At 37.2% G+C, this 20,931-nt stretch overlaps 1 protein-coding gene across 1 annotated transcript in view; it reads right to left on the bottom strand.

The window, feature by feature from the left end:
• Positions 1-13,450, bottom strand: part of LOC100367355 (uncharacterized) — a 30,290-nt gene extending 16,840 nt beyond the window's left edge. The window contains exons 1-4 of the mRNA XM_002733357.3: positions 13,138-13,450; positions 2,441-2,649; positions 1,837-1,950; positions 879-1,088 (exon numbers count right to left, since the gene is read on the bottom strand). Coding sequence (XP_002733403.1) covers positions 879-1,088; positions 1,837-1,950; positions 2,441-2,649; positions 13,138-13,213 — 609 coding nt within the window. The 5' untranslated portion in view covers positions 13,214-13,450. The remainder of the gene's footprint in view (positions 1-878; positions 1,089-1,836; positions 1,951-2,440; positions 2,650-13,137) is intronic.
• Positions 13,451-20,931: the final 7,481 nt, after the last annotated feature.

The raw sequence follows: 20,931 nt of genomic DNA, 5'->3' as shown, positions 1-20,931 counted from the left end.
TCCACACGAGTAAGCATTTTCGCGTATATAAATATTGTTACTTGACTAAACGGCCACCAAAACCCGACAATCATAATAGGAAACATGTCATATTCAACAAATACTCACCTCGTGGTCAATTATTTGTTCGAGTTTCTCGCTCGATTGGCCGGTAAACGCCGCCATTTTTAATTTTTTTTTGTGATCACTTCATGCGCACGCGCAAAGTGCATCACCATGTTTTCGTAAGGCGCTCTGTGATTGGTTGACTAATCCCGTCAGCGGAGAGGTACTTGAACGCGACTTGTATAGGTAGTTGGTCCGATCCTTGTGGGCTTTCGCGATTACCAAAACTTAAAAAAATACCAGCAAATAAATTTAAAAAAAAATAATAGATTATATGAAAAAAATATGAATGATATTATTTTAACAAAAAAAAAAAAAAGCCCAAACTAGGATCTTATTTTAATCAGATTGATTTGCACTGTGACTGAGCCCATTAATATTCATTGTCTAATTAATATTCATATAGCTCATTAATATTCATGATCAACCCGCACTCCAATTAGGCTCGCAAGATCCCTGATATGGAAAATGTAATGTTAATCAGATTCATTTGTTCACAATCACCATGGGAACCAAATACAGTTTATTATAGAATTACAAATCTCAATCAATACATTAGAAAAGGAAATTCTGTACTACTTATACCGTAGCACACACCATAATGTACTTTGAAATTTTTGGTATATGACAATTCTAATAGAGCAAATATGGTACTCCAACTAAGTCAACTGGTTCTCAAGATTGATTTAAAATCTTAAAATATGAAAATATCACAGTATGTATGCACATGAAACGATAACCTTCAATATTAAATGATATGCCTTCTTACATACCTGATCGATGGCAGTTTGTGGAAGAAAGCTTTCCATTTTGTCCAAGAAATGTCTGACTAATAATTTCAAAGACTGCATGAATTCAGATCCGTATTCCTCATTCAGGTCCCTTTTAACATAGAACTGTTTACGTCTATTAGCCAACAGTTCCACAATGAATAACCTGAAGCTCTGTTGTTGGGTATTCAATTTTACAAATTCAGTTTTAGTCTGAGAAACAAAAAAATAATTAGTCATAGTTAGTAACAAGCGCAACTTAGATACTTATATACAGTAATATGCAGTCTAATTCCACATAACCCCATGTGCATGTCAATCAGACTTACTCAGACCAATGGCATCACTTAACATTTGGTTTGGGAAACAAATGATCCATTTCATATTGTTGATGAGTCAAATCTATCAGATAAATCATGATACTGAAATAAATGACACCTTGATCGATTGTGTTTATACTTCCAATGTAAAGAGCTATACATATTGAAATAGCGCCCTTAGTGGTAAAGGTACAATGTAATATTGTTTCTAAGATTTAAAGCTCAAACTGATTTAGAATATTGTTGATGATCAAATTGTCGTCAGTTCCCAAAAGTTTCTGGGGGAAACAAAGATGTAAAGCAGTTGATTATGTTCCTGCGATAAATCTTAAAATGTCAAAAAATATTTGAAATTAAAAACATTCTGATCATCACAAAATGATAATATGGTAGATGTATATTGTTTCTGTTTCATCTTTACAAATTTTGTTACATTTTATTTTTTGTTTTTCAATATTACATACTGTTCAATATGGGTCCCATGCAACATATAAATATATGTAAAATACATTGTTTACTTACACCTAATTTGCATACACGCTACACAACAACTGTAGTGCTATATTACAGAATAGTCATTCAAATTACCAAATCGTGATATAATTAACATTTCTAAAGCAAACATCAACTATCTAGCTTACATTTGCACTTGATTTCTTCTTTTGTTTGATTCCTGCTTTAGGGAAGTAATCATTCAGTCGCGCAATGATAATAGCATCAGAACAAGTACCATCATCGATGAGATGTACCATTACCTGCACAACAAATTATATACACATTGCATTCCATTTATTGTTATCCCTCTCATATACATATGTTCAATTCTGTCCTGATATCGTACTTACTGTTCCACTGACCTATGCAACCTACATGTAAATATTCGGAACAGTGGATACGATGACGGAAGAGAAGAGAAGCGATTTCTATGCTCATTTGTATTTAAGGTCTATTTTAGTCATATACATGTACATGTGTGTGTATATATTCAAATCTGAATATATGGATGCTATACAAGGCACTAGAGAATACAGAGAGAGGAAATCATTGAAATAGAAAGATGTTCCGTGCAACACTATACGCTAGTAAGGTAGTGCAAACACTAGTAAATTGGATAAAATGCTCCTGACAAGTGCAAAAAATAACATACATTTACTACCGGTAATCTGCATTTTATGCAGTGTACATATATATGTAAGATAACACGTATGTATAAAACACTGTCTATGTAGTATATACAGTACTCACCTTCATCTTAAGACCAATAATCATTTTTGTGAAGTGCCGAAAAGTAGAGATTTCTGGCACAGTGTCGTATATATGTTGGAGATGACCAATGAGTTTATCAAAATAATTTACATCCTCACGGCTTATAATGCTCCAGGCCACTGCTGCCAATAATCGAACTTGTGGAACGCTAAAGTCACTGAATGTGTGAGGAATATGTTTTGAAAATACTGAAACGGAAAAAAAGAAAATAGATGTGTATGATTTTATACTTTGCAGGAGACTTGCCTTATCAAAATCAACTAGAATGGAAGAATTTTTTTTTATTTAAACCAAAACAGTTTAAATCTTAAAAGTTGATTTAAATCTTAAATAAAGGATTACTTACTTAGCAATCATGTGACCATGTGAATTTGCATCTGATGCAACATTGATTTTTAATCAGTGTCAATTATAAGTTTTTATAAATATAGAGTTTGAAATGGTTTGAAACAATTCTTTTATGAAAACAAGTCATCTAAAGATGACACAGCCCCCACATGTCAGATGTGATTATAGTTGGCTATGAATTATAAAGTTTGAATGTGTATCTATAAAATCGGGTAGGAAGATTAAGTTGAAAATCAAAAGTATGTTACTCAAAGTTAACAGCTAGGACATCTCTATTAAATTTGGTAAAATTTGCATCAATTTTAACAAAAATTCACAATCAATTTAATATGGAAATTCAATTGAGTCAATATTAAATAGCAAATACATGAACTATTATATTAGTTCACAAGATATTAACAAAAATTCAAAATTAATTAAATATCCAAATTAGCTCATTATTTAAGTTGAAAGTCAATATTGCATAGCACACATCTTATATTGACAGATCAAGTAAATCTATACCAAGTTTGGTCTCATTCAGACAATTAGTTCACAGGATATTAAGAAAAATTCAAAATTAATTCACAAGATATTAACAAGAATTCAAATCAATAATTAAATATGCAAATGAGATCATTAATTGATTCCTTGAAAAAATAAATCAATGTACATCTGTACCAGTGGTCACTTTGTTTTTGTACCAAGTCTCAGCAAAATCGGTCCAGGCATCTCTGAGAAATGATGATGGACACATCCAAAAAACTGGATTTTGACATTCAAAATGGCCGCCAGGCAGCCATATTAGATAAAATCAGGAAATAAATCCATGCGCATATGTATACCTCCTCACTGAGTCTTTGTACCTAGTATCATTGAAATCAGTCAAGGCATCTCTGAGAAATATCAATGAACCGACAAAAGTCATGATTAACAATGAAAATGGCTGCTAGTCGGCCATATTTGATCATTTCAAAAAAGTAAAACAACGTGCATCTGTATGGGTGATCCCTTTGTCTTTGTAACAAGTCTCAACAAAATCGGTCCAGCCATCTCCGCGAAATCACTCTGGACAGACTGACAAAGGCGAAATTACAAGCCCCCTCCCGGACTTTGTCTGGGTGGGGGATAATAATTACTGGTAGTCTGAAATTTACTTCATGAAAACCTAAACTACATTTTGATTGCATAGTGTAACCAGCAATGAACAATACCCAACTTCTGCAATGATGAAACCTACACGCCCCATAAACAAAATAACACACTAATAATCATTTTTATTATAATGGAGTGTGACTGTTTTTTGATTGTGAAGATTATCTAAGAATATCGCTAATGCAAGTTAATATTAAAAAGATGTAATGTCATCAACAAAAGTCTCAATGTAGCTGTCAATTTTTAAACTATATCATAGCAGTAAATATTGTAAGCATACTGACACACAATCTAGCCATGCTTGAGGCCAGAGTAAGTAAGATACTAGTAGCCTGTGATAAGTGTGTTTCAATATTTGCTCTATTAATAATGACATATTTTATTAGCATTTATATTAGAGACATGCCTCTAATAGAGCAAATATGGTATTTAGAGATCAAAAAATACTGCAATGCGTTAAAGACCCAGGTATACGGGGATTATTTCCTTGCTAGTCATGCTGTAGTAAACAGCTCAAGCCAAGGTCAATAACGTCATGGCAAAGTGGAAGTATGTGACTATGAATATCACAGCAATGATTATATATAGTATTTATGATAATAAATAGTGTACAAGCTGAGATTTTGGAGGATGAAAATCAAAACATGTATTGGAGAAAAGGATGCTCAACTAATCTTGAATAATTAACTGCTGTCAGTTAATGTCAATGTCAAGTGACGTTGGGCCGCTGAACCAGTGTGTGTCATCTAATCAACATGTACACAGTTGTCATTAGCACACAGCGGTTTCAACGAAGACAATGAAAATCATGTTCGCAAATTTAACAAGCGACCTTGTGGTCAGTAGAGCTCTGCTGTAATTGACAAGTGCAGAGGACAGTGGCAGTTACTAGGTGGATAGGAGAAGTGGAATCTATGACAGTTTTGTAATTGTGGCAATGGTCACTGGAAGGGCATATCCTGCAAGAGGAAATGTATTTATGTGTGTAATGCATGGATACATGTATGTATAATTGATGTGGGTGTACAGGAAACTGAAGCTGACACATGAAGTTGTTGTCACTATTACCAGAATATATTTTTACATTATATGGTTACTGTACATGTAACTGAATTGAGAATGACCAAGTGACATGTGATCTTGAGATGACCTTGACTTTTCCTTGAAAGATCTTGATGGAGGGTCACCTGACTCCAAATACACATGCAATCAACATCTGACCTTGAGATGACCCTGACCTGGAGTCTTGAGATGACCCTGACATATAAACCTTGAAATGACCTTCACTATGCAGTTCATTTTCCAAGACTTCCAACTGATACAGTTGTCTACTTGAGTCCATGCATTATACATGGACCATATATAATGTATGGGAAAGTAAAAGTAAAAAATTCCCCAAAAAATAGTAACAAAAATCATGAGATATCTAAACCAAATGAACAAACCAGTTCATGTGTCTACATGACAGGCGGTTTCGAAGAAAAATTCAAAAATGTGCAAAAATGAGTAAAAAAAAAAAAACATTTATGCCAAATTTCCAAGCAATCAAGCGGTTGTGGAAAAAATTATTTTTAACCATAAATGACAAAAATATTCCCAAAACTTGGGTTTACATGTGATGTGATGTCATGAAATGAACAAATCTGACATGTAGGTATGGTATGTATAGCAAGGCAATTCAGCTGATGGTTTTGGAGAAAAGGTCATTTGAATGAAAAAAGTTGACGAACGACGTGCGACAGACAGGTGTGGTCACAACCCATGAGCTCTGCTTGGCCACCTTCAATGACAGCAGAGCTAAAAAGTCGCCACAGAGAGTACGAGCCATAAATACCACTAGTTGTTTTTAATGAAACAAGTCATGCATGGCACAGTCCCAGTTAGTTATCGAATTTAAGATATATAGTTTTGTTTATAGTAATATAAAATATAAAAATGTCAGGAATATGATTATGACGATTGTTTAACATTAAAATGATTGATATTTGTATCTGATCGTCAAACGAGTATTGAGAGATATTGCTCTGGAACAGCATTAATTAAAAGAAAATCAGCCATTTTGAATACATACATAAAAAATATATAAAACTTGAACATAATCAGTCAAAGCATGTCAGAGATATGGTACTAGAGCTGCATTCATTAATACAAAATGGCCACCAGTCGGCCATTTTGAATCCGATCTGAAAAATAAAATGACGTGCATCAGGAACCCATAATGTCTAGTGTATGCACCAAGTTTGAACAAAATCCATCCCTAAATGCCAGAAATGCTTGATATTTGGTGATTTTTTTAGCACAAAAATGGCCACCATTCAGCCATTTTGAATAAGATCGTCAAACCAATATATCTGTATATCTATGACAGAATTTATAATGAATATTTAAAATTTGAACATAATCAGTCAAAGTAAGTCAGAGATATGGCACTAGAACCACATTCATTAAAACAAAATGACTGCCAGTCGGCCATTTTGAATCTTACATGTATCTAAAAAACAAAATGATGTGCATCAAGGTCCTATAATGTCCAACTTATATACAAGGTTTGAACAAAATCTATCTATAAACAGCTGGGAAATGCTTGATTTTGATGATTTTTTAGCACAAAAATGGCCACCATTCGGCCATTTTTAATAGGATCGTCAAACCAATATATCTGTATATCTATGACATGATATATAATGAATATTTAAAATTTGAACATAATCAGTCAAAGCAAGTCAGAGATATGGCACTAGAACCAAATTCATTAAAACAAAATGGCCGCCAGTCAGCCATTTTTAATCTTATCTGAAAAACAAAACGATATGCATCAAGGTCCTATAGTGTGTAACGTATATACCAATTTCGAACAAAATCCATCTGTAAACAGCCGAAAAATGCTTGATTTTGATGATTTTTAGCACAAAAATGGCCGCCATTCGACCATCTTAAATCAGATCATGAAAAAAATTAATGTGCATATGTATAATATCATGTATGATGTATGTGTGAAGTTTGATTGTGATTGGTCCAGGCATTTCTAAAATACACGCACGCACGAACGCACCCACAGAGGTCAAAACATAAGTCCCCGTTTTCAGACTGCGTCCGAACAGGGACTAATAAGGCAGAGGGTTTTCAACCCACCAATTCACATAATTCATACCCACCATAGACTCTGGTCAGTCAAAATGACTATTTTGAATTAAAGGCATTAATCGGCAGTTCAGCCAATGACCGAGAGAGAAATCTAGGTTAGGGGATGCCTCATGAGCTCATAGATTTTCTTCCACGCCACATAACATGTGACCGAGGCAAAGAGGTCGGCGCCATCTTGCCTTGTCTTCACTCCCTTGTTTTCTCCATATACGAGGACTAAGCCAATTGCTACGGAAAGTGGGGTGGTTGGGAGGGACCCTAAGTTCAATTACCAACCATAAACTCTGGTCAGTCAAAATGACTATTTTGAACTGTATGCAGAGTCAGACGCGAGAAACTTGATTCGTATCTTTAGCACAGCTTGATAAAGGCGGCCCAACTGTCCGAGAAGGACAGGGCCCCTAACTCAGAGCGACACCTACCAGCGGTGCTGGTTCCAGTGGTTCGAAGGGTGGTTCGCTTACACAGGGTTCTCCCCAGGGCTTTTTAGCGCCGAGGTCCGCGGCGCTATACCTGTGAATCTCGGCGCTTCACTTGGGACCTCGGCGCTATGTGTTCCCACCTCGGCGCTTGATTTCATATTTGACATGCCAATATCAGATGTGAAAAAGCTTTGTTCGCCACGCCGGTCGGCCCCGACCGTCACTCAAAATTAGTGACCACCACGGAAATGCTTCCGACGAGGACTATTGTCTGATTGTTGGTATAATTACGTACCGACCGACATGCATCCTGCCAGTCGTGGATTATAATTTATAAACAATATAGACCTAGTCGCACGATACGTAGCGGCTAGTCAAATTTGTGGAATTAGCACCTCTTTGTTTGTAAGTAAATACTTTCTGCGATAGACACAGTCTTTAGATTGGAATCAATTCAATTCCACCTCGATATAACATGGTCAAATCGGAGTTCACGATCAGTTCACGCTACTCAAGAAAAAACAACGTGTTTATTGCGTGATTTGGTAAAATACATTTGAACTGTTATCATTACGAATCATGTAAAAACTCTTCTTTCAAGGCCTAATTTACCTTTTAAAAATTGCAAATCACCTCTTTCGAAAGCTGTCATGCAGTTTTCAATTGAAATCGATGCCAACACATCGTGCTACGACATCGCTTTACTTCCGCAATGTAATTTTTATGATCACTACCATTCGGAAAACTTCGGGTTCTACCGGCATTACCATGCGGCATTTTGATTGGTTAATGGAATTCTTGACCAATCGGGTCAAAGGACACATGCTAATGTTTCACAAACATCATGGCGGGTCTGTTTTTTTTACCGAAGCGATCAAGTGATCAAAAATAATCGCTCCCGATAAAAATAAGTCGGATTTTACTTACATTTCATATCAAAAAAAAAAGAAGTAAAATTTGTTGAGGAATTATTGCTATAACTGGTGTATAACATGGCCAAGTAAGTTATGTCACGTAGTAACTTTGATGATCGTTTTGAAGCCTTATTTGTTCGCTCATTACTGTAATTGTAAACGTTTTAGAAGTTGATGGTACGAATAATAAATTACAACAATACGTCAATTAATTACGTGATCGATTTTTTGAAGGAGAATGTTTTTGGAGTGAATAAAATTATGAGATTCGTGAACATAAATCTGGCTTAACGTTTTGAATGCGTTTCCTTCAACGTTTTACAAAACAATTAAATTGCAACAATAATGTATTTGTGTTTGTTTTTAGTCTGTAGCATTTGTATTTCGAGAATATTTCAAACTCTTCTAAATTGTGAAACATAATGTGTTGATTCCATTAAAAAAAATATTTGCCCTGTGACTGAGCTCACTAATATTCATAATTGTAAATAAGTTCTGTTAATCAATGAAGGAAAGATATGTAAATAATATGCAAATTATTATGCAAATTAGCCCCGGCGCTATGCATTTTTTCTGGGGAGAACCCTGTTACAACACAATCGACAAGTCCCAATTGGGAGGTTCCCTAGAATGGGATCTAGGTCTTCGATTCTGAAAAGCAGTAAACACTCTCCTAACAATCGGCTAGTCTTGTCTTGTGTTGTTTTCAATGGCGGATGACAAGGCTGACCTATAATCGACGATTGCTGTGTAGGATTGACCTAAATCTTCAAACAAGTGGACAAAAAAATCAGCTACCTAGCCAGCAGTGGCATGAATCAACCTACCTTCCATTACACCAATCAACTTATGCCCGCCACTTGGAGTACAACTGCTGCGTTTGTGGAAACCCAATTAGCCCGGCCAGGACGTTGGCAGCCCACTCAGATAAACCTTCCATCTGTTCAAGTCTACTGAGAGCCATGCATGTAAGTGGTACACCACTAGGCATAGTGTGCTGTCCAGTTGAGACAGCAGATCCCGAATGTCCGGAAGCACTATTGGTGTTTGGACTAACATTTCCAACAGTAGTGGAAACCAGGCCTTGGTTGGCCAATTGGGCACCACCCGCGTCAAGATGCAAGTGTGCTCCTGTAGAAGTTTCACCAGTACCCGGTGAATCAGTGGGAAGGGAGGAAAGGCTTACGCGTCCATGTTGGTCCATGGGATAAATAGTGCGTCCGAGGCTCATGCTCCAGGGGTCGGCAGGAGTGTCAGGTATGTCGGAAGCTTGGCGTTCCGGGTGTGGCGAACAGGTCTATGTTGGGCCCGTCTCACAGCCGAAACAGTCTGGAGGCTACCCATTGGGGTACTTGCCACTCTGTGTTCTGGAAACAGAGTCGCTGTGAGAAGGCGTTCGCTTGACTGCACCCCTGGAAGATGGTGTGCAGTTGGCTTCACATTGTATTCCAGGCACCAATAAAGATTTTGCTCTACCAGATCCGACAATAATGGTGATTTTGTCCTTCCCCTCCTTGTTGATGTAGGAGACCACTGTTGTGTTGTCTATGCGGAGCATGACTCTGTGGCCCCGAACTATGGGAAGAAAGTGTGTCAGTGCCAAGTGCAGCACTTTCAGTTCTAGCCAGTTGATATGGTGGTCCTAAATCCAATGCAGGGGCCATATTCCTTAAGCCTGAGGTTGCCATTTGCCATCAACCAGGGCAAGGCATTCTTTGCTTGTCGGCTAACAACCCCTTGTTTTGGTTGTGTAGCAGCAGTACAGATTGACGTGTACCGACGACTGATGCAGCAGCTGCACCACCTGTTTCAACACTCTGCTGAACACGTATGGAACCATGAATAGCCCGACAAGAAGCACCTTGAATTTGAATACCTGGCCCACTGCCGGGCCCACCACTCGACTTCACAGCACTCGACTGGCAGTCGAACGGGAGGACTTTCCATCCATACTAACCCTCCTCTCACTCATGCCTGTCGCACCACCTGGCCCGGTCGCGCAATTAGCCCTAGCTCTGGCGATGTGATCAGCCTCAGCCGCCTGCATGCGACTTTGGAAACAGTCCCAACTCGCACACAAGCTAAACCCAGCACGCATTAGAGGCAAAGATGGCATTTTGAGGGCGGGTTCCACGCCGGCAGATCTTGATGACAAATTCCGCAAGTCCGTGCTGATCTTATCGGTTGACAAAACGGGAGGAGAGCTGTTCGAGTGTTTTTCCTTTCTCTTGTCCAAGAAATGAACAAGGCATGCATGAGTGGAGCAAAATTACAGTTGAAAACGAGACAATGAAGACCTACAAAAGCGGCTAAAATGCGTCACCTGAGTTTTTTGTATATGGTACAAAGGACACTGGGCCCGAAAGAAAGAGACAATTTTATCCTACCCGAAACCACGTCCTACTGTTCCAAAGAAAGGTTACAGGAGTACCTCAGAAACTTGAGACTAAACTGATGACTGAACCACTTCTGTTTTGCTACTGTGCACTCTCGTGCGGAGAAAACAAAAGAGTGAAGACAAGGCAAGATGGCACCGACCTCTAGGCCTTCCCCTGACCTAGATTTCTCTCCCCGTCATTGGCTGAATCGCAGATTAATGCCTACAGTTCAAAATAGTCATTTTGACTGACAGGAGACTATGGTGGGTAATTGAACGTAGTAAATTCAATACTGTGTTCCAAGGGTGTGTATGTGGTGTATTCCGCAGCCTGTGATGGTAATGGAACAGAAATGATTTCTAGGGTTGTCGATGACGGACCAATTATGTTATGAATAAATTTACTGGCTTCTTCGTGGCTTTTTAAAGATGTATAAGAAAATGGCAAACTCATGCCATAACTGTGTGCCCATGTTCTGGTCTCTGGACAGACTATTTTTTTTTTCTCTAAAAATTTTCAACGTGACTACTAAATCCAGCCTTCGCAATCACACTAAAAGTGTTTGAACAAATGACTAAAAATATTTATTTTGTAACATCACTTTGTGACATGTCTCATATTAGCTCCGTTATTAATTTCATTACGGAATGCCTATGTAGCTCAGGTCTGGGCTCTATGATGCTTTCTTATTGACTACTGTAAAATCATTTATTTTTACTTGGAATTGATAATTTTCGCTATTTTTGCTGAAGGAATGAAAATAGAATCACGTGAATATACCTTTTTTCCTATCCTCGGGGGCGGAGCTACGTCACAGACGTTCCACGTTGCTAAGACGCGCACAACTGTACCATGCATTTCTATGGGCTTTGTGCGCGCTGCTGTGGAACGCTGGTCGAGCCGGTGAAAATTCGAGAAAAAAACACAAACTCAACTTTGAAGTAATCCCGAACAACCAAATTTATATATGTTACACACGTAGGGCTAATCTTGTTACACTGTTCAGGGGAGTCTCAACAACCACCCCAAAGTACTGTTTTCTGCGAGTTTTGGGCCTTTGTTTTCACCGCCGCGGGTTGCCAGGCGGTGAAAATGCCTGGATGTCCGCCCCTGAGGATATTTAACATTCAACTTATCAAAAATCATTAATAATAATTCCATACAAAACACCCAAAATGTCTTTTCAGTGAAAATTAATTCTAGCTAAATTAAAGATTTTACAGTACTCGATATTACCGCAGGACTTTTAAAACTGAATTTTGAAATTGATAATGTACACATTTATCATGCCTTCTCAATGAATAAATATTATAATAGTAAACATGGTTTGGGAAAACATATCAGTTGAGGATGATAAATGTTGTATTGTTCCCATCCTCTGAACATGATAAATAACTCAAAGAGTAGCAGATTTCCACAGGACAATTGCTCACTTCCTACATGTAAGTCTCCTCTCAAAACAGCTGAAGCTCGCAGATATTTTAATACCACTAAATAATGATTGTGCATGTACCTGTTACTATTTCATATTGGTAAACAAATATATTTTAACCATGAACTATATGTAATTGGATTATAAATACATGTATACAAATAAATGAAGTAGAAAAATGTTACACAATTATGAAGGGAAAAGTAGTATGTCCCATGACAAAAAACAGAAACGACTTAAAAAGAAATCTCATTGGAGAAAACCCATAATTTGCATCATTCGACCACCTGGTGGAACAAAGGGGTGTTGAGGGACATGGGTAGGATAATGCTATTTTGAAACAAGACAAGTAATTCACTAATTGTAATAACTTTAGACATATACACCGGCTATGTACATGTTGTAACCTGGATGTAATTTGATTCCTTGTTTGTGCAATATGGAATTAAGGGCCAAGTAATAAAACAGTTTCACTGCCCAAAATATTGAAACACGATCGTTTTTAATGTGTCAGAGTTGACGTTAAAAACAACAACTTGACAATAGCATAGTGGCCTTTTTGTGTACTGGCACTGTCCTTTGTTTACGCCGACATTGTCGACAGCAGTTTCAACTTTCATTCAAAAGTGGCATTCCAACATTCTATGGTCATGTATATTAAATATGGAAATGTCAGAATAAAAAAAAATAGCCCACAGAGGATAACCGAGAACACAAAGGTCAAACGTAAACCCCTGGCAGCTTTAAAAGTTCTTACAACACAGTGTGGCTGTCACATTGTTTAAATAGAGTATTACTGTAGACTATCGCCGTGACTTAGCGATCACATCATGCCTTGTGGCACTGCTTTCGCAAGCAAACATCTTCTGGGAAATCTTACGCCAATTGACAATAAAATACTTACGAGATATTACCCTATCGTTTCGGTATTTGCAGGCGTAATCGAGAATCCATCCCTGGACTTGAAAAATATCAGCCATGATTTTCCTCTCGCCTTCAGCTCGATCTTCGTCGAGCTGCCACTCGATCGGGACAAAATGACGGTATTGAAGTAAATCCACAAAACAAAACGAAACTTCGGTGGCATAAAAGTAACTAGGCTATATTGACGACATCTGTGAAGATCAGCGAACATATAGTAACATAATAAATTGCTTAAAATACTGAGGAATCGTTGGAGATCGGAAGTGACAAACAGTTCAAATGTCCATCTGATGACGCATGCGCAGATTGGGTTGGTACGAAATGCGTCACTTGCACCATCGTTCTGTGGCATAATTTTGATCCCGGGGGGTCACTCTATATGCTGTTACTACCCCATGTGCGTTCCAAATTTAGCGGGAAAGCGGGGTGTTTTTCACCTTCTAAAGCGGGCCCGCGCGGGAAGCAAATAGGCCCCCTTTTAATTTGCTAATGTCTGCAATAGGCCCCCAGAAATAAACTCACAGGGTTGCTGCGCCCGCTGTAGGCCCCATCTTGCAACAACCACTCTCATACACGAGATATTACCCTATCGTTTCGGTATTTGCAGGCGTAAATAACTTAATTGTTAAGGAACAGATTGGATTCATCCCCAAGTTCAGAACAAGTGATCACATATTTGTTCTGAAACAAATTCTTGCAAAATACCTGGAAAAAGGGAAAAAAGTCTTTGCATGCTTCATTGACTTTAAAAAAGCCTTTGATTCAGTTTGACATCAAGGCTTGTTTTACAAACTTGCACAAAACGGTATCACAGGAAAATTCTATACTATCATCAGGTCAATGTATTCAGAATCTCTAAGTTGCGTCAAAACCAAAAATGGCCTCACCAGTGAATTGTCATGAATTTGTTTTCGCGTATCTGTTAACCGACTTAATTAGCTGATTATTAGCTGAATTGCTGTGTTATGTCTGTCATCGTTTAGGTCTATTTGAAGTTTTGGACGGAACTTGGCTCAGTGATTTGGAACTAATTACGAGATAATCGTCGCCATTTTGACAGTTTATATTCATAGTTATTAACGTAGTGAACGATTAATCAAAAGATATGACGTATTCAGTACTTAGTGTGATTGGCTTTATGATTGAAGGTTACGCCCTAGAGTCTTTTACTGTTTTGTAATTGGTTAGAGTTTTGAAAATGAATAAAGAGAGTTTGAGTTGGTCTTGGCGAATACTCCACGACAGACGCAGTCCGAGAGAGTCCAGGGGCGAGCCTTGAGGCAGTCCAGTCTTGGGCGAGTCTTGGTTCAGCCTTGTGAGAGTCTTGGGGACTTTTCCCCAGGGCGCTGTGTCTTATAGAGTGCTCCAAAAGATCGACTAAGACGAGAGCTGAAACGTATTTCGTTGTGTGCGTCTTATTTGACTGTAAAGTATAAGTGACTTTCCCGATCCCGTACCTCAAGGGGAAGAGATAGAGAGACGAGACGAGTTTCCCCCCTGGCAAGTGTGGAGACCCCGAGAGAGAAGATTTTCCCCCTGATAGAATTCCCAGTAAAAAGAGGCATCAGACAGGGCGATGGACTAAGCCCTCTTCTGTTCAACATTTATGTGAATGATATAAAAAAATGAAATTGAGCAGTCCAATAATGACCCCCCCCTCCCTAACAGTCAGTCAGCCATCCTGTATGTTATACGCAGATGACCTGCTTTTGCTGTCTGTTTCTGAATCCGGGCTGCAAAACGCTTTAAACTCATTAGGAACTTACTGCAAAAAATGGAAATTAGAAATTAATACTACAAAATCCAAAATCATGATATTTAATAAAATGGGTAAACACATCAAAAAACACAAATTTTGCATTGACAAACAAGAACTAGAAAATGTCCCTACATACTCATACCTAGGCATCAAACTGAGTGCTTCAAGTAAATTTTATAAAGCACAGGAAGATCTCGCAAACAGAGCTATGAAAGCATGTTTCAAGTTAAAGCAACAATTATTTTCCGAAACAAACATCTCAATTAAAATATATCTCAAAATGTTTGACTCTGTAATTAAACCAGTGCTGCTGTACTGCTGTGAAATATGGTCAAATGAAAATATTAATATCAAAAATCTGTCCAACTTTAATTTACCTATGGAAAAATTACACAGTAAATTTTGCAAATTTCTGTTAAAAGTTAACTGCAAAGCATCAAATATAGCTTGCCTTCTGGAATTAGGAAGATATCCTCTTGCCTTCTCAAGCATTGTACAGACAATAAAATATTGGCTCAGAATTTCTGACAAACCATGTAACACTTTAATCTATGAGGCCTTCAGACTAGGTAAAGATATGGACTCAAAGGGGATAAAAAAATTGGGTGTCCCACGCTAAAAAAATATTTAATATTACAAACATGGACCATATGTTGGATACTGTCGGGAACAGACATGATGTCTACGTTACGATTACGTAACAACCCATATACCAAGTTTAATAGCTAGATCAAATACAAAGCTAAACTGTCGCCTGACATCTGGATCATGTTTGACTTTAATTACTACATCCTGCATGTGTACTGTATATTTAATAGCTTAGTGTCTTTCTGAATAAACCAGTTGTGTGTTAACCATCATACTGTAAGCATCATCTTGTACCAACTATCCCTATACTCGCCCACATTTGGTATCGTGCTTCAATTTAAGAAATGACACTCATAAACAAAAAATACCAGCTGCTTTATAATTAATATAACTTATTAAGATACCTTTTCTGTTTTGTTTTTTCTAACCATTTCTTGTTCTCCGTTTTTATTTGATTTTTTTATGTTTTCACTATGTCTTCATTTGTATTTTTCGTCTTGCCATTCTATATGTATTTGAAACTTTATTGTATTTTAAAAATCCAGATCCTGAACAGGATAAGATTTCAATAAAGGCATTACTTACTTACTACACCGCCCTAGGCCCCGAATTGGCGGACCCATAGCCCCGACCAGACCGCAAACGCCCACCGGAACTTACCCGCCACTTCCAACACGAGCATACGGAGTAGGCTTATTGTAATCAAAGAAACGAAACGGGATAACACACATAATATTAAACTGTATTCAGTGAAAATGGGTTTTATACGCACAATATTTACAAAATATTTGCTGAAAATAATATTTAAGCAATAAACCACCGCCGGAGACGAAACTTGACCAGTATTTTTATTTATTTATTTGTTGCTCGCTAATTAGTAATTAGGAGCTGCAATAAAATTATTGGAAAAAGCACATACTATATAAATGAAAAAAAGAAACAGACAATTTAAAACTTAAAGAAAGTACAAAAAAAAGAAACTTTTAAACTTAAAGTAAATACAGGAAATAAATCTAATCTACATAATCTTTTCTATAATCCATGACATCAATAAGAAACTTTTTTCACAATTTTATCAATATATTTACCTTTCAGTCGTGTATTTAACACCCTAAAACATTTGCCGAAAACAACGGGATTTTAATTAGTAAACGGTCAGTTTCGCTAATTACAGATAATCGGAAATCTGCAATCACGCGGCGAAACAAGGGTCTTACAGGTACAATAATCACAACTAACGGACGAAACTTGAGCAGTATTTTTACCTTTCAGTCGTGTATAAAACTTCATAAAACAATTATCTATAATTAGCGAAACGAACCATTTACTAATTAAAATCCCGTTATTTTCGGCAAATGTTTATGTCGTTATATACACTACTGAAAGGTGAATATACTGGTCACGTTTCGTCCGACAGTTGTGAATATTGTACATGTCAGACCCTTGTTTCGCTGATTACAGATTTTCGATTATCTGTAATTAGCGAAACGAGCCATATGCGTATTAAATGTTATTTTCGGAAAATATTTTGTAAATATTGTGCGTATAAAACCTATTTTCACTGATTACAGTTTAATTTTCATTATGTGTGTTATCCCATTTCGTTTCGTTTCGTCGATTACAATAAACCGCATACAGAAAGTTATCCCCCGGAGTAAGCCACACTTCTTTCACGCCTCGTCCTCATTCGCATTCAGATCCTGCTTTTTATATTTGCAATTATTCCAAAAAAAACTACATGTAATGCAATGTTGTATCTGACTTATTTAGTACACGTAGAAGTACGAATGTATATTGTGCATGATCTAATTATATAACACCACCAAATACTAGTAGTTTGCAAGCCCAGATGTGGAATGTAGATAACCCACATTTCAAATTACTAATGTATTCCGTTTATTTCTGGTTATTTATATTACATACGCAGGATTTGTTTTTTTAAATGTAGTATTTTTAAAATTGTCAACACATTTGATTAATACAATAAATGACTAGGTATGACGTGGCGGGGCAAATTCGAATCCGACAAAGATATTAAGGGATTGGTCAGTTACTTCAGCCTAGGAGGGGTCGGCAGATTCCATTTTGCCAAAGAAACATTGGCTCTGGCATGATTACAAAATGTATTATATGTGCATTGAAAATATCATGGTTTGCCATAATTTTGACATAATTTTTAGTGTTTGCATTTAATAGACCTTAGGAGGGGAGGGGAAGCATAAAGCCAAAAAATTACTACAGAAAAGGCTGCAGGAAGGAGGGAAATCTATGCTGCTAAAGATAGTAAATAAAAGCAAAGCTGTGGAGTACTCACTCAATAAACGCCCTTATAAGATAGGAAAAGAGGATTTGAATCTAGGTGGTTTGAACTCTTTGAAAACTAAGTTGGATTTAAAATATCTTTCATATCTTATAGACCAGGAAAGCTTTAAACCCGAAGCACAATCTGTGCTTATGAAAACAAAGGAAACTTTGATTTTTGCCTAAATTTGTGTTGGATTTTGGTATTTTACAGAGCAAAATATGCATATTTAAAAGTTAAAAAAACAAATAAACTATTTATTTATTTCTTCATCATTTATTTTAATTTATATATCGGCATTTTCCCAAATTTAACTTTTTTGATTTGCTGAACAAAAACTGTCACTGCTCTTTGTACTAATTGCTGTGTTGTCTTTCCGTCTCCTGTTATAATTGGATAAATCCAGTAAATATCTTATACAATGGTGACTTCAGACTTTGAATAAAATAATCTGATATCAGCAGCACATGGACTTGAGATGTGTTTAAAACTGTATAATTGTGGTTCTAGTCGCATTGCATAATCTGTTATTTGGAAACTTTAACCTAAAAATATTTAGCCTATAACATTTTTTGCATCAACAAATTTATAGGCAATATATTATTAAGAACACATTTGTACGATTAACTTTTTTATCTTTTGTTAATTTTTAAAAATATATGCATGAGCACGTGTGTGAATTCTGGAAAACATGGTGACCCCCTATTCATGATATCAAAAACAGGGTGACCCCCCCTACTGATCCACCGACCCCCCCCCCCTAGGCTGAAGTAACTGACCAATCCCTAAAAACTTTCTTTGTGTGTTCATTTTCCTTTCATTATGTTATTCTATTATTAAATGTGTCATTACTATTTTCACAGGAGTTCAGTTGCCACGAACTGCATTCTCATATGTTTTGTTTCTACGTGAAACCAAACCAAGAGTTTGCAATTACCAATAGACGACCGAATCAGACTACCGATGCAACAGAAAACGCCAAAAACGGACACTAGCGAAATCCAGAGCTACAGAACTGCAGCTAGATTCGGTCCAGGGAGTTCTCAATGGACGTAAAAAGAATGAATGACCAATCCTCTTTTCGAACTTTATTTGAACAGGGACTAATAAAGTGGAAGCGGTTTATTGTTGTTGGTTATATTAGTATGAAATACAGCTACTGTAAAATGGTACCCAACACGGTCTTCAGATGATGTCCAACAGGCCAGCTTTACAAAGGCGTACACATGATTACAAGCCAAACAATGCACTCATCAACAAGTACACAAGAGAAAAGATATATGAACCCAGTGGTATATATGATGTGATATCAGGTGTTTCAAAAGGGATGAACACATTTGGCACACACCAGGTAATGCTCCCCATCGCAAACAAGCTATCCACGATCATTATATGATGTTCTCAGGCTTATACAAGCTGGCTTCCGTCAATAAAAAAGCTACAAGTAAATGACACTCTCCATCACAAACAACCTGCCCTTTACTAGTAAATGGTGCTCTCCATCTCATACAAACTGTCCTACACGAGTAAATAATGCTCTCCAACCAATAAAACTTCCCCCCACCAATGAATGATGCTCCCCTTTCCATGCAAATTGCCCTCTACCAGTAAATGATGCTCTCCATCCCATGCAAACTGCCCTTTTCCAATCAATGATGCTTTCCATCCCATACAAACTGCCCTCTACTAGTAAATAATGCTCTCCATCCCATACAAACTGCCCTCTACTAGTAAATGATGCTCTCCATCCCATGCAAACTGCCCTTTTCCAATCAATGATGCTTTCCATCCCATACAAACTGCCCTCTACTAGTAAATAATGCTCTCCATCCCGTACAAACTGCCCTCTACCAGTAAGTGATGCTCTCCATCCCATGCAAACTGCCCTTTTCCAATCAATGATGCTTTCCATCCCATACAAACTGCCCTCTACTAGTAAATAATGCTCTCCATCCCATACAAACTGCCCTCTACTAGTAAATGATGCTCTCCATCCCATACAAACTGCCCTCTACTAGTAAATGATGCTCTCCATCCCGTACAAACTGCTTTCTACCAGTAAATGATGTTCTCCATCCCATACAAATTGCATTCTAATAGTAAATGATTCTCTCCATCCCATACAAACTTCCTTCTACCAGTAAATGATGTTCTCCATCCCATACAAACTGCATTCTAGTAGTAAATGATGTTCTCCATCCCATACAAACTGCATTATAGTAGTAAATGATGCTCTCCATCCCGTACAAATTGCATTCTAGTAGTAAATGATTCTCTACATCCCATACAAACTTCCCTTTTCCAGTAAATGATGCTCTCAATCTCATACAAACTTACCTCTACAGTAAATGATGCTCTCCACCCCATACAAACTTACCTCTACAGTAAATGATTCTCTCCATCCCATACAAACTGCCGTCTACCAGTAAATGATGCTCTCCATCCCGTACAAACTCCATTCTAGTAGTAAATAATGCTCTCAATCCCATACAAACTTCCCTCTACCACGATGACCAGCCAAAAGTGAATGAAAGACAGACGCGCCTCAAAGTCTAGGTGTACCTGACTTTGTAGCAAAAATAGAAAACATTGTCGGCAATATCTGTCAATCATTCCTCTGATTTGCAGTCAATGTTTATATTTCTAGTTACAACTTGCGTAAATTTGAAAACAAAGTGTGTAACCTATTGTAGTAAGTTATCAACATCTAGCACTACTTCAGCGTCAAATCAGTGCCTGGAATTGCTCTACCGGTAATTGGTAGATGTATTCTAAACAGTACACTCACTACTTGATGTTGTGATGTTTATTTGACATTCTCACAGAAAGTGGGTATTAAAGTATGTTAATACTGTTTGTGGCAGCCTATCATTGACCATTGAGTTTTGATACTCCTTGATTTAGTTCCATTGATACTTCTAGAAGAAAACATTAATACAAATATATTGTGGATATTAGTGAATTATAACAAAGTGTTAAATTTCTCTTGTGTGGCAAAATGTTGTTGCCACATTGTAACAAACAAGACCTGCTTTATTTGAACCTGAGGCTTGGGATGTTCATTCGTCTTTCTGACCTTATTCCAACACCAAGTGCAGATAGAATAATTTGCATGAAACTAAGTA

Source organism: Saccoglossus kowalevskii, chromosome 6 (genome assembly GCF_978046115.1).
Source record: "Saccoglossus kowalevskii chromosome 6, keSacKowa6.1, whole genome shotgun sequence".
In the NCBI taxonomy this organism is placed as follows: Eukaryota; Metazoa; Hemichordata; class Enteropneusta; family Harrimaniidae; genus Saccoglossus; species Saccoglossus kowalevskii.
This window is presented reverse-complemented; position numbering and strand designations above follow the sequence as displayed.